Genomic DNA, 25239 nt, shown 5'->3' with positions numbered 1-25239 from the left:
ATGGTGTCTTTTATCGATGGCGGTTATGATATCGTTTAGTACCTTGAGCGTGGCTGAGGTGCACCCGTGACCGGCTCGGAAACCAGATTGCACAGCGGAGAAGGTACGGTGGGATTCGAGATGGTCAGTGACCTGTTTGTTGACTTGGCTTTCGAAGACCTTAGATAGGCAGGGCAGGATGGATATAGGTCTGTAACAGTTTGGGTCCAGGGTGTCTCCCCCTTTGAAGAGGGGGATGACTGCGGCAGCTTTCCAATCCTTGGGGATCTCAGACGATATGAAAGAGAGGTTGAACAGGCTGGTAATAGGGGTTGCGACAATGGCGGCGGATAGTTTCAGAAATAGAGGGTCCAGATTGTCAAGCCCAGCTGATTTGTACAGGTCCAGGTTTTGCAGCTCTTTCAGAACATCTGCTATCTGGATTTGGGGAAAGGAGAACCTGGAGAGGCTTGGGCGAGTAGCTGCGGGGGGGGGCGGAGCTGTTGGCCGAGGTTGGAGTAGCCAGGCGGAAGGCATGGCCAGCCGTTGAGAAATGCTTGTTGAAGTTTTCGATAATCATGGATTTATCGGTGGTGACCGTGTTACCTAGCCTCAGTGCAGTGGGCAGCTGGGAAGAGGTGCTCTTGTTCTCCATGGACTTCACAGTGTCCCAGAACTTTTTGGAGTTGGAGCTACAGGATGCAAACTTCTGCCTGAAGAAGCTGGCCTTAGCTTTCCTGACTGACTGCGTGTATTGGTTCCTGACTTCACTGAACAGTTGCATATCGCGGGGACTATTCGATGCTATTGCAGTCCGCCACAGGATGTTTTTGTGCTGGTCGAGGGCAGTCAGGTCTGGAGTGAACCAAGGGCTATATCTGTTCTTAGTTATGCTTATCTAAAATGGTGAGGAAGTTACTTTTAAAGAATGACCAGGCATCCTCAAATGACGGGATGAGGTCAATGTCCTTCCAGGATACCCGGGCCAGGTCGATTAGAAAGGCCTGCTCACAGAAGTGTTTTAGGGAGCGTTTGACAGTGATGAGGGGTGGTCGTTTGACTGCGGCTCCGTAGCGGATACAGGCAATGAGGCAGTGATCGCTGAGATCCTGGTTGAAGACAGCGGTGGGTGCTGCTATGGTGACCAGTGAGCTGAGAGAAGGTGGGGCTTTACCTAGCAAAGATTTATAGGTGACCTAGAGCCAGTGGGTTTGGCGTGAATATGAAGCGAGGGCCAGTCAACGAGAGCATACAAGTCGCAGTGTTGGGTAGTATATGGGGCTTAGTTGACAAAACAGATGGCCCTGTGATAGACTGCATCAAATTTGCTGAGTGGAGTGTTGGAGGCTATTTTGTAGATGACATCGCCGAAGTCAAGGATCGGTAGGATAGTCAGTTTTACAAGGGTATATTTGGCAGCATGAGTGAAGGATGCTTTGTTGCAAAATAGGAAGCCGATTATAGATTTAATTTTGGCTTGGAAATGTTTAACGTGAGCCTGGAAGGAGAGTTGACAGTCTAACCAGACACCTAGGTATTTGTGGTTGTGCACATATTCTAAGTCAGAACCATCCAGAGTAGTGATGCTGGATGGGCGTGCAGGTGCATGCAGCATTCGGTTGAAGAGCATGCATTTAGTTTTACTTGCATTTAAGAGCAGTTGGAGGCCACGGAAGGAGTGCTGTATGGCATTGAAGCTCGTCTGGAGGTTTGTTAATTAACACAGTGTCCAAAGAAGGGCCAGAAGTATACAGAATGGTGTCGTCTACATAGAGATGGATCAGAGAATCACCAGCAGCAAAAGCGACATCATTGATGTATAGAGAGAAAAGAGTCGGCCAGAGAATTTAATCCTGTGGCACCCCCATTGAGACTGCCAGAGGTCCAGAGAGCAGGCCCTCCGATTTGATACACTGAACTCTGTCTGAGAAGTAGTTGGTGAACCATGCGAGGCAGTCATTTGAGAAACCAAGGCTGTTGATTCTGCCGATAAGAATGCGGTGATTGACAGAGTCAAAAACCTTGGCCAGGTCGATGAAGACGGCTGCACAGTATTTTCTTTTATCAATAGCGGTTATGATATCGTTTTGGACCTTGAGCGTGGCTGAAGTACACTCAAGACCAGCTCAGAAACCAGATTGCATAGCAGGGAAGGTACGGTGGGATTCGAAATGGTTGGTGATCAGTTTGTTAACTTGGCTTTTGAAGACTTTAGAGAGGCAGGGTAGGATAGATATAGGTCTGTAACAGTTTGGGTCCCTTTGAAGAGGGGGATGACCGTGGCAGCTTTCCAATCTTTAGGGATCTCAGACGAAACGAAAGGGAGGTTGAGCAGGCTAGTAATAGGGGTTGCAACAATTGCGGTGGATCATTTAAAAAAGAGAGGGTCCAGATTGTCTAGCCTGGGTAATTTGTAGGGTTCCAGATTTTGCAGCTATTTCAGAACATCAGCTACAGTATCTGGATTTGGGTGAAAGAGAAATGAGGAGGCTTGGCAAGTTGCTGTGGGGGGTGCAGAGCTGTTGGCCGCGGTAAGGGTAGCCAGGTGGAAAGCATGGCCAGCCGTAGAAAAATGCTTATTGAAATTCTCTATTATTGTAAATGTATCTGTGGTGACAGTGTTTCCTAGCCTCAGTGCAGTGGGCAGCTGGGAGAAGGTGCTCTTATTCTCAATGGAATTTACAGTGTCCCAGAACTTTTTGGAGTTTGTGCTACAGGATGCAAATTTCTGTTTGAAAAAGCTAGCCTTGGCTTAACTAACTGCCTGTGTATATTGGTTCCTAACTTCCCTGAAAAGTTGCATGTCATGGGGGCTTTTTGATGCTAATGCATTACGCCACAGGATGTTTTTGTGCTGGTCAAGGGAAATCAAGTCTGAAGTGAACCAAGGGCTATATCTGTTCTTAGTTCAATTTTTTATGAATGGGGCATGCTTATTTAAGATGGTGAGGAAAGCATTTTTAAAGAATAACCAGGCATCCTCTACTGACGGAATGAGGTCAATATCCTTCCCGGATACTCGGGCCAGGTCGATTGGAAAGGCCTGCTCGCTGAAGTGTTTTAGGGAGCGTTTGACAGTGATGCGGGATGGTCGTTTGACCGCGGACCCATTACGGACGCAGGTAATGAGGCAGTGGTCGCTGAGATCCTGGTTGAAAACAGCAGAGGTGTATTTAGAGGGCAGGTTGGTTAGGATGATATCTATGAGGGTGCCTGTGTTTACGGATTTAGGGTTGTACCTGGTAGGTTCCATGATAATTTATTTGAGATTGAGGGCATCTAGCTTAGATTGCAGGGCGGCCGGGGTATTAAGCATATCTCAGTTTAGGTCACCTAACAGTACAAACTTTGAAGATAAATGGGGGCAACTAATTCACATATGGTGTCCAGGGCACCGCTGGGGGCTTAAGGGTGTCTATAGCAAGCAGAAATAGTGAGAGACTTATTTCTGGAAAGGTGGATTTTTAAAAGTGGAAGCTCGAACCTTTTGGGCACAGACCTGGATAGCCATACAGAACTCCGCAGGCTATCTCTGCAGTAAATTGCAACTCCACCCCCTTTGCCAGTTCTGTCTTGGCGGAAAATGTTGTAGTTGGGGATGGAAATTTCATTTTGGTGGCCTTCCTAAGCCAGGATTCAGTTACGGCTCGGACATAAGGGTTGGCGGAGTGTGCTAAAACAGTGAATAAAACAAACTTACGGAGGAGGCTTCTGATGTTGACATGCATGAAACCAAGGCTTTTACGGTTACAGAAGTCAACAAATGATAGCGTCTGGGGAATAGGAGTGGAACTGTGGGCTACAAGGCCTGGGTTAACCTCTACATCACCAGAGGAACAGAGGAGAAGTAGGATAAGGTTATGTCTAAAGGCTATAAGAACTGGCCGTCTAGTGCGTATGGGACAGAGAATAAAAGGAGCAGATTTCTGGGTGTGGTAGAATAGATTCAATGTACAGACAAGTGTATGGTAGGATGTGAGTACAGTGGAAGTAAACCTAGGAGTTGAGTGACGATGAGAGAGCTTTCGTCTCTGGAGGCACCAATTAAGTCTGGTGAGGTCTCTGCGTGTGTGTGGAGTAGGACAAAAGAGCTATATAAGGCATTTTGAGCTGGATTGAGGGCTCTACAGTGAAATAAAACAATAACAACTAGCCAAGACAGCAGTAGACAAGGCATATTGACATTAGAGAGAGGCATAACGCAATCACAGGTGTTGATCAGGTCAGTTATGTACATACAGGACCTGAGTTCGAGGCTGGGGCCAACAGGTAAAAAAAAAATGGTACCGTGTTATTGAAACAGTCCGGGGAGCATCAGCTGTGTAGCCTAATGATCATAGGGACAAAAGAGCAGCAATAGGTGAGTCAGGGTGCCGTTCAGTAGTCACTACTACGCTAGGCGAGCAGGGGACACAGCTTTCAGAAAAGCTAGCGGGCCGGGTATAGTAGATGGTTCTTCGGCGACATTGTAACAGAATAGCCTGTTGAGAACACATCGGGGCGATCACGTTGGCAGTCCAGGCGTGATGGATCGGCGGGGCTCCGTGTCAACAATAAAGTGTCCAGTCCAATTGGCAAAGGAGGTATTGTAGCCCTAGAATTAGCTGGTGGAAGGGCCAAGCTCAAGGATAGCTCAAGGCTCGCTGTTGCTTGCTTCCGGACAGAGGCGTTAGCTAACAGTAGCCACTTGTTTGCGCCTAGCTAGCTGCGATGATCCGGTGTAATGATCCAGAGCGGCAGGAATCCGGTGATATGGTAGAGAGAAGCAGTCCGATATGCTCTGGGTTGATATCGCGCTCTGCAGACTGACAGGTGTTGGTGAGCTAAGGCTGGCTGATGACCGAGAAAAAGGTGAAGACCGCTAACCGTGGCTAACAAAGACTAGCAGCTAGTTAGCTGGCTAGCTCCTGATGGAAGTTCCAGGTATAAGGAATACAAATAGCAGATCAGTACCACATTGGGTGAGGCGGGTTGCAGGAAAGTATATTTAGTAGATAGAAAGTGAGATTAAGATATATACAAAAAAGACTGGCTATTTACACGGGATAAGACACGGGAACAAGACAAAGACAAATACACATGTCCTACTGCAACGCCATCTTGGATTTTTGTTTTTTAATGCAATCTTTAGGTTATTAACAGGAGGCGTGGCTTGTCAGGGACATGGCTTTCAGATACATCTTATTAGCCACCCGTGAGAATAAACGTAATTCCTGTTCATAATGTTAAGTTTACATTCTGTAGAAATAAGAAAAAGACTCTTCTTCTAGTCAGATGCACAAAATTATAACTGATGTTTCGGTCAGTAGACCTTCATCAGAGCAGATATACTTGATATACAAGTTCCACTGACTGAAAGCTCAGCTATCATTTAAAAAATATAATAAATTGCATCTTACCAAAAGTGTGCAGATACTTTGACCTGTTTCTCCAGTTTTGCCTTTTGCCTCCAGGACCTTCACAAATCAGTTTTGGTTGTGGGTAGATTTAGCATATTATCTACAAGTTTACATTCTGCAAATGTCATCTTTCTTTATAAACATTTGCATTTTACACATTCTTCTAGAATATTACAATTACTTATTACATTATTCACATTTTTCTAAAGTATAGGCTTTCAGGGAACTCATACACTTCTATAAGCCTCATTTTGAAGCTACAAAAATGTAATGTTCAACCTTAATAGAACTATACAACAGAACATATGAACAAGAATGACATTTACTTTCATAGGTGGCTAAAAATAACTATCTGAAAGTCACGCTAAACTATGCCTCCAGCCTTCTGATCTGACCAGCTGGGTAATATCTCAATAACCCAGACTCAATAACCCATCCTCAATAACCCATCCTCAATAACCCATCCTCAATAACCCAGCCTCAATAACCCAGCCTCAATAACCCAGCCTCAATAACCCATCCTCAATAACCCATCCTCAATAACCCAGCCTCAATAACCCAAACTCGATAACCCAGCCTCAATAACCCATCCTCAATAACCCATCCTCAATAACCCATCCTCAATAACCCAGCCTCAATAACCCAAACTCGATAACCCAGCCTCAATAACCCATCCTCAATAACCCATCCTCAATAACCCAGCCTCAATAACCCAAACTCGATAACCCAGCCTCAATAACCCAGCCTCCATAACCCATTCTCAATAACCCAGTCTCAATAACCCAAACTCGATAACCCAGCCTCAATAACCCAGCATCAATAACCCAGCATCAATAACCCAGCCTCAATAACCCACCCTCAATAACCCAGCCTCAATAACCCAGCATCAATAACCCAGCATCAATAACCCAGCATCAATAACCCAGCCTCAATAACCCACCCTCAATAACCCAGCCTCAATAACCCAGCATCAATAACCCAGCATCAATAACCCAACATCAATAACCCAGCATCAATAACCCAGCATCAATAACCCAACTTTTCTCTTTTTAACGGAAGCCTTTCCAACATAATAATACTAATCAGTGAAAATGTGCATGTGTGTCTGCCTCCCTCCCTTTTCCCGCGTTGCCCTACTCCAGGGCTGCTGCCCTGTCAGTCAGGCCAGTGTCCAGGACAGGACAGGCCAGGCAGGGAGTGAGTCAGCAGCAGCAGCGAGGGAGGGTTGACGCGTGTGTCAGAGAGGCGCTCTCCCACATTCCCCTGGCGTCTGGAAGCAGGCCGGCTGCGGAGGGGGTTTGCCTCGTTCTCACGACCTCTCAGGTTCCTGCTCTCATCTGGGAGATATTCATTTCCTGCCAGAAAACAGCCCGAGGGGGGTGAAGGGGGTCTGGCTTCAAAATGAGTCCAGGGCTTGGTACAACAAGCCCTGGGCTTATATCATAAAGCTCTTGCTTGTCTGGGCTGCAATCAAAGACAGCCACAGTGCTGAGCCAAGAGAGAGAGAGAAGGAGAGAGAGAGAGGAGAGAGAGAAGGAGAGAGAGAGAGAGAGAGAGAGAGAGAGAGAGAGAGAGAGAGAGAGAGATCCCACCATATGGTAGCACTTACAGTAGGAGCCAAAGAGGAAGCATAGAGGTTGTTTTTTTCCTCTTTCCCTCCCTCCTTGCATGCGCGCGGAGTGTGGGAAACGTTAATGGGCACGCATGGCAGCTAACCCCGCCGGTCGTGTTGTGACATGTGTGGTCAGTCCGGCAGCACAGGCACTGCCTTGGTAATCAGAGAGCCTAGTAAAGATGTTCTCTAGGGATGGTGGGGTTTGGGGGAGGTGGAGGAAAGGAAAGGAAAGGAAAGGAAGGGAGGAGGATGAGAGTCGTCTGCTGGGTGTCGTCCGGGTCGCACCACGTGCCATCCCAGGAGACCTGCATCCAGACCTGCATCCAGCTGTGGCCCTGGGCTAGGACAGGAAATAGGCTGTGTCGCCTAAAACATTGTGGGAACGTTGTGTGTAAGTGTGGGTGGTTGGGGGGGTTACCTCTGGCTCACAGGGGCTGACTCCTCTGCCCTCCCTTCCTCCCTCCCTCTCTCCAAACTCCCCCGTACCTCTCACCCCCTTCGGCCCCTCTAGACGCAAAGGCCTGTCCTGTCCTTTCTAGCGTCCAACAAACACATGGTTTCAATTGCGCAGCCTCGGCCCTGTAAAAGGTGTGATGGAAATTCTAAATAATAGCACTTATCCACACGTTGTGCCTTTTAGCAGATTAGTAATTGTGAACACCTGCAGTGCTGCCTTCAAAGAATGTTGAGTAGCCAGAGGCAGCACTCACCTGGACAGAATGCTACCACATGGCCGTGGCTTGCAGGCAAACAGTGTTGAGTATGTTTTGTTTTTGTTGATTATATATATTTTTTTATTTAGTCACATGCACAGGTAGTTGCAGTGTACACTGAAATACTTAAGCTCCGAGCCCCAACACTGCAGGTGTGAATGAAACAATAACACAAATGATAATAATACATACATATTTACAACTGTGACAATGATAAATATAAATGTCCATTGGGATGTGGGCAGGGTAATTGTCCGTTGGAGGGGGGGGGGGGGATACAATGTAGGGGTGGTAGGAGTAGTGGTGGCTATTCATCATGATACGCTATTCAACTATTCTCTACACTCTCTGACCACACCACTTGAAGTAAAAATGTAGACACCGTCATCTTCTGTGGGGAGTGTAGGCCCGTTTAAGATCACATAAGAATTTACTGGTCAATTTAATGTACAGTCGACCGACAACATATCACAGAGGAATAAATTCCATCTACCGTGCAGTTTTCTTATATGCTGTGTTATGAAGTCATTCTTAACAATTATAGATGGTACAATCGTTTCAATTTAACACATGAGCAACATTGGGTGAGGCACTTACCATAGAGAGGGGACAGTATCTTCTCCATCAAGTCTCTGCAATGCATCGTGGTCTACCATAGGTTCTCCCTTGTCCTATGAATACAAAACTATGGCCTTTTTACAAGTCTATTGATATGTTATGTTTCAACCAAGGTCGACATTTTGCACAAGATGTAAGGAAAATATCATTATAAACTCAGCAAAAAAATAAACATACTCTCTCTGTCAACTGTGTTTACATTCAGTAAACTTAACATGTGGAAATATTTGTATGAACATAACAAGATTCAACAACTGAGACATAAACTGAACAAGTTCCACAGACATGTGACTAACAGAAATGGAAAAATGTGTCCCTGAACAAAGGGGGATCAAAATCAAAAGTATCTGGTGTGGCCACCAGCTGAGTTAATTAAAACAGTGCATCTCCTCCTCATGGACAGCACCAGATTTGCCAGTTCATGCTGTGAGATGTTACCCCACTTTTCCACCAAGGCACCTGCAAGTTCCCGGACATGTCTGGGGGGAATGGCCCTAGCCCTCACCCTCTGATTTAACAGGTCCCAGACGTCCTCAATGGGATTGAGATCCGGGTTCTTCGCTGGCCATGGCAGAACACTGACATTCCTGTCTTGCAGGAAATCACGCACAGAACGAGCAGTATGGCCGGGGAATTGTCATGCTGGAGGGTCATGTCAGGATGAGCCTGCAGGAAGGGTACCACATGAGGGAGGAGGATGTCTTCCCTGTAACGTTGAAATTTCCTGCAATGACAACAAGCTCAGTCCGATGATGCTGTGACACACCGCCCCAGGCCATGACAAACCCTCCACCTCCAAATCGATCCCACTCTGGAGTACAGGCCTCGGTGTAACGCTCATTCCTTTGACGATAAACGTTAATCCGACCATCACCTCTGGTGAGACAAAACCGCGACTCGTCAGTGAAGAGCGCAATTTGCCAGTCCTTTCTTGTCTGGTGACGGGGGGGTTGTGCCCATAGGCGACGTTGTTGCCGGTGATGTCTGGTGAGGACCTGCCTTACATCAGGCTTACAAGCCCTCAGTCCAGCCTCTCTCAGCCTATTGTGGACAGTCTGAGCACTGATGGAGGGATTGTGCATTCCTGGTGTAACTCGGGCAGTTGTTGTTGCCATCCTGTACCTGTCCCGCAGGTGTGATGTTCGGATGTACCGATCTTGTGCTGGTGTTGTTACACATGGTCTGCCACTGCGAGGAGGATCAGCTGTCCGTCCTGTCTCCCTGTAGTGCTGTCTTAGGCGTCTCACAGTACAGACATTGCAATTTATTGCCCTGGCCCCATCTGCAGTCCTCATGTCCCTTGCAGCATGCATAAGGCACGTTCACGCAGATGTGCAGGGACCCTGGGCATCTTTATTTTGGTGTTTTTCAGAATCAGTAGAAAGGCCTCTTTATAGTGTCCTAAGTTTTCATAACTGACCTTAACCTTCCTTTATTTAACCAGGTAGGCCAGTTGAGAACAAGTTCTCATTTACAACTGTGACCTGGCCAAGATAAAGCTAAGCAGTGCGACAAAAACAACAACACAGAGTTACACATAAACAAACGTACAGTCAATAACACAATAGAAAAGGACAATAGAAAGATCTATATACAGTGTGTGCAAATGTAGAAGAGTGGGGAGGTAGGCAATAAATAAGACATAGAGGCGAAATAATTACAATTGAGCATTAATACTGGGGTGATAGACGTGCAGATGATGACGTGCAAGTAGAGATACTGGGGTACAAAAGAGCAAGAGTGTAAGTAATAATATGGGGATGAGGTAGTTGGGTCGGATATTTACAGATTGGCTATGTACAGGTACTGTGATCGGTAAGCTCCTCTGACAGCTGATGCTTAAAGTTAGTGAGGGAGATATAAGACTCCAGCTTCAGAGATTTTTGCAATTCGTTCCAGTCATAGGCAGCAGAGAACTGGAAGGAAAGGCGGCCAAAGTAAGTGTTGGCTTTGGGGATGACCAGTGCAATAGACCTGCTGGAGCGCGTGCTACGGGTGGGCGTTGCTATGGTGACCAGTAAGCTGAGAGAAGGCGGGGCTTTACCCAGCAAAGACTTATAGATGACCTGGAGCCAGTGGGTTTGGCGACGGATATGTAGTGAGGGCCAGCCAACGAGAGCATACCAGTGGTGGGTAGTATATGGGGCTTTGGTGACAAAACGGATGGCACTGTGATCAACTACATCCAGTTTGCTGAGTAGAGTGTTGGAGGCTATTTTGTAAAGGACACATCCTTAGTCAAGGATCGGTAGGTTAGTCAGTTTTACAACGGTATGTTTGGCAGCATGAGTGAAGGAGGCTTTGCTGCGAAATAGGAAGCCAATTCGAGATTTAATTTTGGATTGGAGATGCTTAATTGCTTACCATCTGTAAACTGTTAGTGTCTTAACGACGTTCCACAGGTGCATGTGCAATAATTATTTATGGTTCATTGAACAAGCATGGGAAACAGTGTTTAAACCCTTTACAATGAAGATCTGTGAAGTTATTTAGATTTCTACGAATTATCTTTGAAAGACAGAGTCCTGAAAAAGGGATGCTTCCTTTTTTGCTATATATATTACAACGGCCCACTAGGCATCTGGGTAATATTTGGTTGAGACGTTGATCAATGAGATTTCAACCTTTATTCACCCACTCAAAAAGACAGCCAGAAATGTGTTGAATTCACAATGTGTTTTCACTATGCGTTCAACCATCTAAAAGCACAATGAAATTCCAATGGAAAAACAATGTCCTATTTTTTATTTAGTTGTCGTATAAATGTGTTTTCACAGCGCTTCCAACGATTTAAAAGCACAACAGAGTTCAAATGGCACAGAATGGGTCAGATATTGGGTCAGATATTTTGTAACTTAATGTGTTATCAATGTGTGTTTTATTTTATAGCACAACCAAATGACCTGGATTGTAGTTGAGATTACATTAAAAGTACATATATTATAGCAATTGTAGTATATTATAGCAATTGAGAAGATCTCCACAGACCTGTGGCCTCTGCGATCTTAAACATGCACTGTGTTGGATTATCAAAGCAAGGAAATATCAACATTTGAAGGAGATCTATATTTTGTGACACTGACCTATTCTGGCTTTAATTCCAGTAATAATTGATATGTGGGATGCACGTCTCCATCTCAAACGAAAATCAAAGTTTAAAAAAAGGACTAAATCAAATCAAACTTTATATGCACTTTAAAAAACGTTTTATTGGATTTAGTCCTATTCTTTAAATTAGATTTTTGGTTGATATGGATACTTGAATCCAACATTTTATTTGTTAACTTGAAGATTAAATTTGAAATCAACCAAAGCTTGAAACCCTAGGCCTGTATATGCATTGTCTATTTGTTGAACACTGGGTTGAATTGAAACAATAGCTGTTGATGACTTCGCAAATGCTTTATAGGCCTAAATAGCATCATTTATTAAATATGACTTATAGGGTTACATTTTATTTCTCTGTAAAACCTACGCTTTGGTATGACTTTGACAGCAACAGTGAATCTATTCAGTTATTAAGAGATCTCCCAACAATCATTCTCATGATAGCATATTGGTAGTAGTAGTCAGTGACAAATAACAAAGCTAAACCTGGCACAGCTTGGTTAAAATCCTGGATGGGAGACCAAAACTGGATAGTGGTGTAGATACTGTAGATGAACTCTCTGGTAGAAGGTGCCGCCCATGGCTATTGTTTTTTAAAGATCTGACATTGTTTCAAAGGTAGAAATTCAACATAGGTTTGTCTATATTGAAAATTGGTTACCATGACATAATATTGTGGTTGAAATTTTACCCTCAAAACAGTTTACATTGATTACTATTTTCAAATCCAATGTATTTTCCACGTAGATTCCACATCACAATATCGTGACAAATTACATTGTCACAAGTGGCTGATATCTGGTAGTAAGCATTGATCAATACTATCCCAATCAGATTGCACTTCCTTGCGGTGTTGCTAGATGGCGCACGTGACTTCTAAAATCCTTGAACACGCACAATCTCCACTGTGAAAAGTGAAATGAGCCATCCCTCTCAAACTTCATTTTTAATCTTCAGAAGAGGCTCATGTCAAATTTTCAAACATTTTTACATATTGTCAACAATATCATAATCTGATGGTGGGAGTAAAATAGTTTTCTTTGATGACCCACAAATGAAAATATTACATTTGCATTCGAGGTATGAAGGCCAGTTAAAGCAGCAAACAGCGAGAGAGTTGTTGATATAATGCTTCAAACTCAAAGCTACTGATAATATTATTGAAGGGCATCTCATGGCCATATTATCTTGCATATGTGATCTGTGAGAAATGTAATTTTATCAAACTGGTATTCCCTTCGGGCCTAAAGGTTATATACTACATGACCAAAAGGATGTGGACACTTGCTTGTCGAACATATCATTCCAAAATCATGGGAATTTATATGGAGTTGGTCCCCCCTTGGCTGTTATAACAGCCTCCACTCTTCTGGGAAGGCTTTCCACTAGATGTTGGAACATTGCTGCTATAACAGCCTCCACTCTTCTGGGAAGGCTTTCCACTAGATGTTGGAACATTGCTGCTATAACAGCCTCCACTCTTCTGGGAAGGCTTTCCACTAGATGTTGGAACATTGCTGCTATAACAGCCTCCACTCTTCTGGGAAGGCTTTCCACTAGATGTTGGAACATTGCTGCTATAACAGCCTCTACCCTTCTGGGAAGGCTTTCCACTAGATGTTGGAACATTACTGCTATAACAGCCTCCACTCTTCTGGGAAGGCTTTCCACTAGATGTTGGAACATTACTGCTATAACAGCCTCCACTCTTCTGGGAAGGCTTTCCACTAGATGTTGGAACATTACTGCTATAACAGCCTCCACTCTTCTGGGAAGGCTTTCCACTAGATGTTGGAACATTGCTGCTATAACAGCCTCCACTCTTCTGGGAAAGCTTTCCACTAGATGTTGGAACATTGCTGCTATAACAGCCTCCACTCTTCTGGGAAAGCTTTCCACTAGATGTTGGAACATTGCTGCAGGGACTTGCTTCCATTCAGCCACAAGAGCATTAGTGAGGTTGGGCACAGTTTAAATGCACATTACATTAACTTTTTATTATAAACTGTGATTGCTTTTTGTAATGTGTGTTTTTCTTACAGCAGTTTATTTGTTTTAATCGTTTTAATCTTCATCTTGTACTTTTTATGTGTTTTAATTTTGTTTGGTTTTAAATTCTTATTAATTACTGTGTTGTTTTATTGTTGGATCACAGGGCACAACTGTAAAATAGACTGTCTCAGCTTGTTTCCCCTGTTTAAATAAAGGTTCATCATAAAAAAATGTATGGGCGATTAGGCCTGGCTCACAGTCGGTGTTCCAATTCATCCCAAAAGTGTTTGATGGGGTTGAGGTCAGGGCTCAAGTTCTGTGCAGGCCAGTCAAGTTCTTCCACACCGATCTTGACAAAGCATTTCTGTATGGACCTTGCTTTGTGCATGGGGGCATTGTGATGCTGAAACAGGAAAGGGTCTTCCCCAAACTGTTTCCACATAGTTGGAAGCACAGAATTGTCTAGAATGTAATTGTTTGCTGTAGCTTTAACATTTCCCTTCACTGGAATTAAGGGGCCTAGCCCGAAGCATAAAAAAGTGTCCAAGACTATTTTTCCTCCTCCACCAAACTTTACAGTTGGCACTATGCATTGGGGTAGGTAGTGTTCTCCTGGCATCCGCCAAACCCAGATTCATCAGCTGGACTCCCAGATGGTGAAGCGTGATTCATCACTGCAGAGAACATGTTTCCACTGCTCCAGAGTCCAATGGTGGCGAGCTTTACACCCCTCCAGATGGACCTTGGCATTGCGCTTGTGTGGGGCTGCTGGCCATGGAGAACACGCTTCATGAAGCTCCTGACAAAAACTGGTATTGTGCGGACGTTGCTTCCAGTCAGTTTGGAACTCGGTACTGAGTGTTGCAACCGAGTACAGACAATTTCTGAGCGCTACGTGCATCAGCGGCCCCATTCTGTGAGCTTGTGTGGCCTACCACTTCGCAGCTGAGCTGTTACTGATAGACTTCACAATAAAAGCACTTGCATTTGACCGGGGCAGCTCTAACAGGGCAAAAATGTGATGAACTGACATGTTGGAAAGGTGGCATCCTATGATGGTGCAATGTTGAAAGTCACTGAGTTTTTCAGTAAGGCCACTCTACTGCCAGTGTTTGTCTATGGAGATTGCATGGTTGTGTGCTCGATTTTATACACCTGTCAGCAACAGGTGTGGCTGAAATAGCTGAATCCGCTCATTTGAAGGGGTGTCCACATACATGTGTATATATAGTGTTTTTTCTCATAATTTCACATGTTCAGTGAAGTTTCCCACTTCTCTCCTGTCTAGGATCTCGCCACGCACAACTGGACTGATACACCTGGTCAACTCTTGTTCAAAACGTATGAAATTTAGCAGACGTTCTTATCTAGAGCAATTAGGGATAAGTTCCTTGCTCAAGGGCACATCGACAAATTGCTCACCTAGTCGGCTTGTGGAATTGAAACCAGCAATCTTTACTGGCCCAACGCTCTTAACGGCTAGGCTACCTGCCGCCGGTTTCTTTTGGATGTAGCCAGAAGCAACAGCCATTGTGTGATGGCATTAGGCAAAAGCGTGTGTATAAATCCAGCCCCACTTCACAGTCTATTACACTTGTAGGCTAGTTTTGTTGCGTAAAATTCTAAAATTTTACGCAACATAAGCCTAAATTCTGACCCATTCCTGGCGCAACAAGTGCATGTGTGTGTGATATTCCTGTGGTTTGAATGTGCATGAGTTTTGCGCGCGCAAGAATACGTCAGTGAATATCAAATTTGACTTTTACACTAACATATTAGTAGAATAGGATAGCTATTTTCTCTTGGAAATTGTAGGTCGATAATATATTATTCTCAAGTGTATCTAAAGTTCAAAACAAATGCAGCCTAAAGTAATTATTTGGTGATTAGGCTTAAAACATAGATAAGCGCACAATAATGTTTTTCAATATCTTTACAAATTTATTTGTCTTCCAAAACGAAGAATAACGTAAAGTGCATTCAACATATCTTTGGTATCGCGCAATAAAAAAAAGACACCTCGAATATAAAAATGCAGTGAACAGACTTCAACAATACAAAAATCTCATTTCAATATGAACTTCACTCCCATATAGGCTATACAAATATAGTGCATCATCTTTTCATCTTAACACATTGAAAATACAAAACCAGAATCCAAACATCATTTTTGTAACATCAAACATAGAAGAACTAAGTGTCATTATAAAAAGTATTTTCGATGGGTCCTTTTTTTTTGTTCTACCAGGGTCTCCACACTGAGTCCGAGTTGCCTGTCGGTGCACCGGGGGACACCGCTGCTGGGACAGGCGTGTTGACCTGGTTCGCGTACACGGGGATAACGGGACCGTTGGGCGTAAAAGCTGCATTGGGGATAAGGAAGGCGAATTGTCCATCTGTGGCAGGTACGAGGTGGAAGCCGCCGTATACTTTTGTTGTTTCTGGTGACATGCTCTGGGGAGAGCCACCTTTACAAGGCAGGGGCATCACGTTGCCCTGTGGAGATGAGTTGGGGATGTGTACCATGGACTGGCCGAAGGCGCGGTGGGGAGGCCCGGTAGGGATCTGGTGCTGCGTGGGGTAGTTCATAGCGTTGATCTGCGTCATGCAGCTGGCCAAGTGACCGAGAAGCCGCGTCCTGACCTCGGTGTTAACCCCTTCGCAGGTGGACAGGAACCGGGTGACTTCATTTGTACACTCGCTGAATCCAGCTCTGTATTTCCCTAGCACGGTGGGATCAGAGTTCAAAGCAGCTGTGTGAGAAAGAGAGAAAATGATAAGCCACTGAGAACAGCATAATAACGACAATTTAAATTCCAAACATGAACATAAAACTAAACATATACATTACGAAGCGCACCAATGGTTAGGATAAATTAGCTATATAGTTAGTCGATACAATTAGCTACATTTAGAGAGACTTCTTGGGAGAGAGGATGCGGGACAAGTATGTAAACGGGGTACTTCATTCTAACATGATCTAAACCGCAGACGGAAGTCTGGAAGAAATCATCCCGGGTATTCACCCACCAGAACAGTCCCAGGGACTTACCAGTCATCTGAGCTCTCTGGAGGTTCCGGAGATGTTTTACGGTCATCTCCAGGATATCCGCCTTTTCAAGTTTCGAGTGTCTGGAACTCTGTAATATGAAGAAGACACATTGTTAGGATTGAAGATAGAATACTTTCTTATTAAAGTTGATGTTTTTAATAAAGTAAATCTATAACTGTGATTGTAATAATTCATTTGTTGTGAGAGAAAAAAATGTAATACTTACATCTTTTTTGAGCGCATCCAGGATAAGTGTTTTCAACTGTCCCAAGCTTTCGTTGATTCTGGCTCTTCTCCTTTTCTCCATGATAGGTTTGGATGACTAAAGAAAATAAATATAATACATTGTTAGAATGGTGGGACTTGCTCAAGGTGAAGGAAATGTTCGTGTTGTACTATACTAGCCCGTGCGTAATTTTGGAGTGACAGAATATCCGCATTTCTAAGATGCTTTGACCGACTACTAACCTTCCTGTGCTCGGAAGCCGTCTTGGGTTTATCAGGTGTCGTGTTCATGCTGGCTGTAGTAGCAGCAACAGGAGAGACTGATGTCTTTTCCATTATATCGGCAGGCATCTTCGGTCTGTCTGAAATATCCCACAAGAGCAACGGCAACTCGATATTACAGTCCACTGTTGGTGGTTATTGACAAGTAGTCGGCACCTATTCACAGTACCCTCTTATGAAATTCCAAATTCCGGAAAAACTAAATCCTTTTTAGGTGGTAGCGCACCTCTGTGCGAGAGACAAGCGTCCCCAAGTCAGTCGCAAGCTGAACGATGTCACGGAATCGAGAAATCACTGTCTGCCAGCGGACGCTGCGTCTGTGGCACTTCTTGTTGGTCTTATTTATATCTAGGACTGCACGCGAACGGCTCGTGTGAAACTTCCAAAACTTTCTTTCCCACAGTAACTTTCTACCAATCAGTGCGAGGGACACGCGGCCGGAGGGGAGGATGGCTCGTGGTCGGCGCCCTTCCATTGGTTGTTTGGAGTTTGAGCGGGCGGCCAATGGCGGGGGCCGGGTTTAAGGCACGACCGGGACTGCCTTCAATCATTCAGTTTACATATTAACACTTGAGCCCCTGACTACCACCCAGCGCAGAGAATGCAGGGTTGACTTGATTCGGCATGTTGCTCCCCCAACTTTAAGGCAGTACGCACAGGAGTCAGGAGGGATAAACTCCACCCAAGATACTAGAGGCTATAGGGCCTCAGCGCAGGCCCACAATAACATGTTCCACATAGCCTACATCTAATTGTATTATACTTCCACATACGTGTGGACTACAAACCAGTAAATGCGCAATTACACCGAACATATAGCCCATTCCAACTACGGAGTAAAATAAGAATTGCCTAGATAATTTATGCAATGGTTGACGACACTTATGTAGTCTTCTTAATTACAGTGTAGCCAAATTAGGCTTGATAGGCTATAGTGTAATAACCTATTAATGTTACATTTTATATCATGTAAATTAACTTGGGAAAAATAACCTGGCTTCTCCTATTAGATTGCCTTGTGTTGCTGTAGCCTAAGGCTGAGAACTACACCCTCGATTAAGTTTGCGCTTTGGGAGTTCAAAAATCAACTCAACTCTAACCAGCCAAGATCGGAGCATTAATTATTTAATGAGCGCCCGCCGCTGTACAAATTTGGCATTTTGACATCTGTCGGCATGCGAACGCGGAGCACTTGCCAGGATGTTTTATGAGCATGGTGGTTAAAGTTTGGCGGCCGGGCTAGGGGTGGCGGTGGTGGTTTACATTAGAGAGAAGGTAAATAGCAGCTGCTGTTTTAAAAGCCTGGGAAAAACACGCCTACCGAGAGCTCGATCGGCCTTATCGGAATGCGAGCCAGAGCAGAGATATTTCTGAGTGAGAGCACAAGATTAGAGCGATGCCCTGCCTGCCTTTCTTTTGGTCGGGCAGCAGTTAGTAGGCAACGCATTGAAGGTCATCATTTAATTTCCTTATCCTTATCAGAAAGTCAGACCCGAACTCCAGTTGTAAATGGTTAGAATTGCCCCCATACAGATAGTATTAACACATACATTTGATTAATTCACAAAAAAATGTATTAGCTTGTTTAAATAGCCTATAGACTCCAGTATACTTGAAGTGAATAGCCACTTCATTTCAGAAAATGTGAGTGCGTAAAGCCGAATAGCATCCTGAAGTTTTGTAAATACAAGTTTAAAAGTCCATAGTGTCTAATTGTATTCGTTTCTAAACATAATCTTTTACACAATAATTATGTTCTGTGCACAATACAATAATATTAGCATACAAACGTTATTCGGTTAATGACAAAACGGAGGGGGCCGGTGTGTGTGTGCTCTGGGTTCTCTGTCACCCCGGGAGGTCGCGCTCGCTCCTCAGCGGGCTGCCTGGTCGTCTGGTGTGCGGGCGTGATCTCCAGCTGCTGTAAAACCCCGCGACACGTGGCGCGCAAGCGACGGAAGAAGGCGCTGCTCTTTGGCTTGCTGCCTGCAGCTGCGGGACTTCGCTTGCGGCTTCGCGCAAGATCATGAATTTAATATGCTCACCAGAGAGCGCTGCCTATAGGATCACTCGAGCTGTAAACTTTCACAGGCACCTGAATCAAATAATGCATAAAATGTGATACTTTTGAAAATGGAATACATAGGGTATCCAATTCAGGCTATTATGTTTTTTTTGCGTAATTGCGCAAACATTCGTTTTTGGTAAGGGCCCAATAGGTCTAAATATTATTCTGTAAAATCAGTAAGCATAGAAATAATAACATGTATTATAATTTAACATATATTTGTATAATATCCACGAGTTCTTCATGTCCACTTAAGCTACTTCAACACCAATACAGGAGTGTAGCTCAGTAACAGCACTCCATTAGTCTTGGACGCACACCTAAGTCATTTCGCCATATGCAACTCACATAGTTCCTAAACAAATGTACTGACGTTAAAGAACACAAAATATAGGTTCTGAAACCCTCTTCGCCTGAATTACTTTCCCACGCTCTTGTTCCAAGAGGTCTCTAGCGCTGAATTGAGTCACGGAGCCATGGGTCTCGCGGTCCCTCCCTTTTCCCGGGAGTTCAGGGCTCTTATCCGCTGCACCTGGCCGCCTCCAGGAGTGTCACCTGCTGCTATGGGTCAACTCCACTTTCACTAAATAGCTCTGCGAAACCGTTTGAGTAACAACCCAAACGGATGCTATTGTTAAAACGTTGTTCTCACACGATCATGGACGGGATGTCTTTAGCTATTAATTATTTGAAACGGCAAACATTGAGTAAAACGAATTTGATTTGAATGATTTGAAATTTGTAATGTATATTTAAAAAACAACGTTATTACTACTTTCTTGACATGTTAGAGTGGGTCACCCAAACAGCCACACCCTGCTTCCCTCTCTCTCTCTTTACCTGCCCCCCCCCCCTCTTCTGCCCTCTCTCCACAATCTCTCCCAGTCTCCCTCCACTCTCCCCTGTAATTCCCCTTTCTCCCCCCTCTCTCTTCCCTTTCTCTCATCCACCGCCGCTCCCTCCATCCCATGCCTATTATCTTTATTGAGGCGTTTCAACCATGGACCTCCATACTGCAATAATGCAATCAGAGGGGCCGATTGCGGGGCTAAAGTGCATGTGAAAGTGATAGATATTGTGCTCACAAACAATCTGTCACTTTATCACAGACAACTCGTGCTTTAATGCATAAGCCATTGGTGAGCAAAGGTAGCGACTGCCAACAAGCCCTGTTAAAAGTGGTGAGACAGGGGTGAGGTGCCCATGCCAGGGCTGGCTGGATGGGGGGAGATGTAGACAGGGGGGAGGGGTACTGGGGGTGCTACACATTGATGGTGAATGGGGATAGTTACTCCCATATTTCTCCATTTTGGTTCCGTGGTTGCCAGTAGCGATGTGTGGGTAAAATCACCTGGGAAGCCAAGCCACAAAAATAGAAATCTATTACAACCAAAGTGTTGTGAAAAGTGGGTTGTTTGCTCTATAACCTGTTAGTTCATGTGCCTTGCGATCATGTTATATAGGCCTAAGGCCGAGACAATAAGAAGACAGAGTGGCAGAATACATTCAACCACACATTTGTTTCATAACAAAACCAGAGAGTGACCTCTGTCTGGTGAAGCCCACAAAGCATATTGCATATAACAAACAGTTAGATCAAGCAAGTTAATGTTTCCAACATTTTCACACTACATAATAAACAACTATTGATTTAGAACCATGAAGAGTTACAGCAAGTCACAAAGAAAACGGGAGCTGCCTCCACTATTCCAGCACCATTTAAACTTTGTTTTATTTTTTATTTAACCTTTATTTAAACAGGCAAGTCAGTTTAAGAACAAATTCTTATTTACAATGAGGCCTACCCCGGCCAAACCCGGATGACGCTGGCCCAATTATGCGCCACCCTATGGGACTCCCAATAACGGCCAGTTGTGATACAGCCTGGATTCGAACCAGGGTGTCTGTAGTGGCGCCTCTAGTACTGAGATGCAGTGCCTTAGACTTAAACATCTTCAAATCACCTCATCTAATACAGTGACAACTAAAAGATGCCAAAAATAATTTAGTCCAATCAAGCTAAATATGATGTGGCTGTCCATGGTTCTGATTTATGTTTGTGCTAGCTAGCCTAACTAGCTTTCATGGGTAACATTAGCTAGTTAACATTAGCCTTCTACATCTAGCTATATATTGAGCTTCCATCCTCTCAGGCCAGGGGCACAATGTGTGAATTTATGGTTGGATCAGAATCGCTGTTATAATCGTTGACCAGTACGGAGAACTACAAGTCCAAATCTCTATCTCCATCCATGGCTAATTTAGGAAAGGACCAATTTTAGCTAGCCAGCTTGCCACCGGAGGATAACAACAGTTGTTTCTGTCAATGACGAATGGTTCTCGAAGTGATGTGATTGGAGTGAAGCCAAATCCAAACTGGCTTCTGTTGACACTTTTTTTTTGGTGCGCCAGGACCATTCACAGTTGAGCTCAATCCATTTAGCTCAATGCTGATTGGCTATTATTTAAAAAATATATATATATATCAAGGGAGGCTAAACGCTCGCTGGCTTCCCTTGGATTCAATGCTACAGGCGGCAACAATGTCATACTATTTTTGACCAGACAGCATCAGATAGATGGGCTACACATACAGAGACAGAGAGGCGCTGTTTTGCTCGCTCTGATGCTTTCTCCAGTGAGATATATTCAGCCTCTTGTGAATTGAAGGAAAATGACAAAAACACAGAGAGACAAAAGATACATTACCATATGTTTTTTTTTCTTTCATTTTTCTTGGTACATTTTTAGGGGAAGCCTATCTTCCCTTGGCATCCACAAATACACGTCACTGGTGGTTGTCAAGGCGCTGTGAGGTCGCCGAGGCAGAGAGCTCCTGTGGGCAACATTTGTAAATATTATATTGCTTTAACTGTTTTAAAATAGCATTTTTTTCTATTAACTTTATTTGTTTTTTTATAACTTGAGGGTTGATGTAAAAAAAAAATGAGCTGGTAACCCATGGAGATGCAGGACTGGTGATGGCGGGACTGTTTATGTGGCTATTTGAATGATGAAACAACACAGCATAAGCTTTTAATTCCACCTGCCCCAGAGCCTGAAAGACAGAGGTGTAAAGTACTTTTAAGTACAACAAGACGTTTTTTGGGTATCTGTACCTTACTATTTACATTTGACAACTTTTACAATAACTTCACTACATTCATAAAGAAAATATTTTACTTTTTACTCCATACATTTTCCCTGACAAGTAAAATAACTTGTTACATTTTGAATGCTTAGCGGTACTGTTTCGGTTTCGTTCGTTTCACGTTTATCGTTTTGTAGTGTTCAGTTTATGTCTTTAAATAAACATTATGGACACTTACCACGCTGCGCATTGGTCCTCTGATCCTTCACGCTACTCCTCCAATGCGCAGCGTGGTAAGTGTCCATAATGTTTATTTAAAGACATAAACTGAACACTACAAAACGATAAACGTGAAACGAACGAAACCGAAACAGTACCGTGTGGCAACAAACACTCACACGGAAACAAACACCCACAAACCAACAGTGAAACCCAGGCTACCTAAGTATGATTCTCAATCAGAGACAACTAACGACACCTGCCTCTGATTGAGAACCATACTAGGCCGAAACAGAAACCAAACATAGAAAAACAAACATAGACTGCCCACCCCAACTCACCATAAAAAATAAAGACAAAACAAAGGAAATAAAGGTCAGAACGTGACAAGGACAGTAAGTTGGTTAAATTCACACAATTATCAAGAGAACACGTGGTCATCCCTATTGCCTCTGATCTGGCGGACTCACTAAACACAAATGCATCTTTTGTAAATAATGTCTGAGTGTTGGAGTGTGCCCCTGGCTATCCGTACATTTTAAAAACAAGAAAATAGTGCTGTCTGCTTTGCTTAATATAAGAAACTTAAAATGATTTATACTTTTACTTTTGATACTTAAAACATGACCCACCACTATGTTTAACAGCAGAGAAAACCCCCTAAATTATATTTATTCAACTTGAAATTTGATGACTTTTCCTAGAGTGACCCCAACATTAGAAAAAGTGAAACATCGCCTTTGTCCATATTTCCATGAAAGCTGTACACCAGCAGGGTACAAAGATTGTCTTAGGGTCATTTTTGACCCGGCAGTTATAAAATCCTTTTTACACACACACACACACACACACACACACACACACACACACACACACACACACACACACACACACACACACACACACACACACACACACACACACACACACACACACACACACACACAAAATGAGAAAATGTGTGCTACTGATGGAACTCAGACAAAACGGCAGCATCTCCCCTCCACGACCCCACACATGACTCAAGTTCACAGACAAAATAAAAACGATTTCAGTCAAAATAAACATTTCTTGAAAGCATTGCTTACTAATGAGGAATGCAGTCAGAGGCTATAAATGTGGTGCAGATGACAGTCCCCGCAGTTCTCTCTCTGCTGAAGCCATGAGTGCACATTTCAGTGCCCAACAGGTCGTATATATGATTTTTTCAGATGTTCAGGAGGAACAAAGGAACAATGATTTAGAAGAGGAGGAGGTATCTGAAGAAGAAGATGGGGAAGAATACAACCCAGAGCACGATGCATCATCTTCAGATAAAGAAGAAATCCCCAAGCTGAAAGAGAGACATTTGTCAAAGAACAGCAAAATAACTTGGTCCTTGTCACCATATGACAGCCAGGGCAAGATGGCAGCACAACATGTCATAATGATGAACCCCAGGGCCCACAAGACATGCAGTCAACATGTCATAAGGATGACCCCAGGGCCCACAAGACATGCAGTCAACATGTCATAAGGATGAACCCCAGGGCCCACAAGACATGCAGTCAACATGTCATAAGGATGACCCCAGGGCCCACAAGACATGCAGTCAACATGTCATAAGGATGACCTCAGGGCCCACAAGACATGCAGTCAACATGTCATAAGGATGACCCCAGGGCCCACAAGACATGCAGTCAACATGTCATAAGGATGACCCCAGGGCCCACAAGACATGCAGTCAACATGTCATAAGGATGAACCCCAGGGCCCACAAGACATGCAGTCAACATGTCATAAGGATGACCCCAGGGCCCACAAGACATGCAGTCAACATGTCATAAGGATGACCCCAGGGCCCACAAGACATGCAGTCAACATGTCATAAGGACGACCCCAGGGCCCACAAGACATGCAGTCAACATGTCATAAGGATGACCTCAGGGCCCACAAGACATGCAGTTAACATGTCATAATAATGACCCCCAGGGCCCACAAGACATGCAGTCAACATGTCATAAGGATGACCCCCAGGGCCCACAAGACATGCAGTCAACATGTCATAAGGATGACCCCCAGGGCCCACAAGACATGCAGTCAACATGTCATAATAATGACCTCAGGGCCCACAAGACATGCAGTCAACATGTCATAAGGATGAACCCCCAGGGCCCACAAGACATGGAGTCAACATGTCATAAGGATGAACCCCCAGGGCCCACAAGACATGCAGTCAACATGTCATAAGGATGAACCCCAGGGCCCACAAGACATGCAGTCAACATGTCATAAGGATGACCCCCAGGGCCCACAAGACATGCAGTCAACATGTCATAAGGATGACCCCAGGACCCACAAGACATGCAGTCAACATGTCATAAGGATGAACCCCAGGGCCCACAAGACATGCAGTCATCATGTCATAAGGATGAACCCCAGGGCCCACAAGACATGCAGTCAACATGTCATAAGGATGAACCCCAGGGCCCACAAGACATGCAGTCAACATGTCATAATAATGACCTCAGGGCCCACAAGACATGCAGTCAACATGTCATAAGGATGAACCCCAGGGCCCACAAGACATGCAGTCAACATGTCATAAGGATGAACCCCAGGGCCCACAAGACATGCAGTCAACATGTCATAAGGATGAACCCCAGGGCCCACAAGACATGCAGTCAACATGTCATAAGGATGAACCCCAGGGCCCACAAGACATGCAGTCAACATGTCAGAAGGATGACCCCAGGGCCCACAAGACATGCAGTCAACATGTCATAAGGATGACCCCAGGGCCCACAAGACATGCAGTCAACATGTCATAATAATGACCTCAGGGCCCACAAGACATGCAGTCAACATGTCATAATAATGACCTCAGGGCCCACAAGAC

General features: G+C 44.3%; 1 protein-coding gene across 1 annotated transcript; it reads right to left on the bottom strand.

Moving 5' to 3' along the window:
* Nucleotides 1-15342: 15342 nt before the first annotated feature.
* On the bottom strand, nucleotides 15343-17305 carry LOC115109046 (transcription factor HES-1-like). The gene is made up of 4 exons (XM_029633604.2): nucleotides 16945-17305; nucleotides 16703-16798; nucleotides 16477-16564; nucleotides 15343-16177 (listed from the first exon to the last, which is right to left on the bottom strand). The coding sequence occupies exons 1-4, from the start codon at nucleotides 17050-17052 to the stop codon at nucleotides 15666-15668; spliced, it is 804 nt and encodes a 267-aa protein (XP_029489464.1). The 5' UTR covers nucleotides 17053-17305; the 3' UTR covers nucleotides 15343-15665.
* Between the last annotated feature and the right edge of the window lie 7934 nt (nucleotides 17306-25239).

This window comes from Oncorhynchus nerka, linkage group LG25 (genome assembly GCF_034236695.1).
Source record: "Oncorhynchus nerka isolate Pitt River linkage group LG25, Oner_Uvic_2.0, whole genome shotgun sequence".
Taxonomy (NCBI): Eukaryota; Metazoa; Chordata; class Actinopteri; order Salmoniformes; family Salmonidae; genus Oncorhynchus; species Oncorhynchus nerka.
This window is presented reverse-complemented; position numbering and strand designations above follow the sequence as displayed.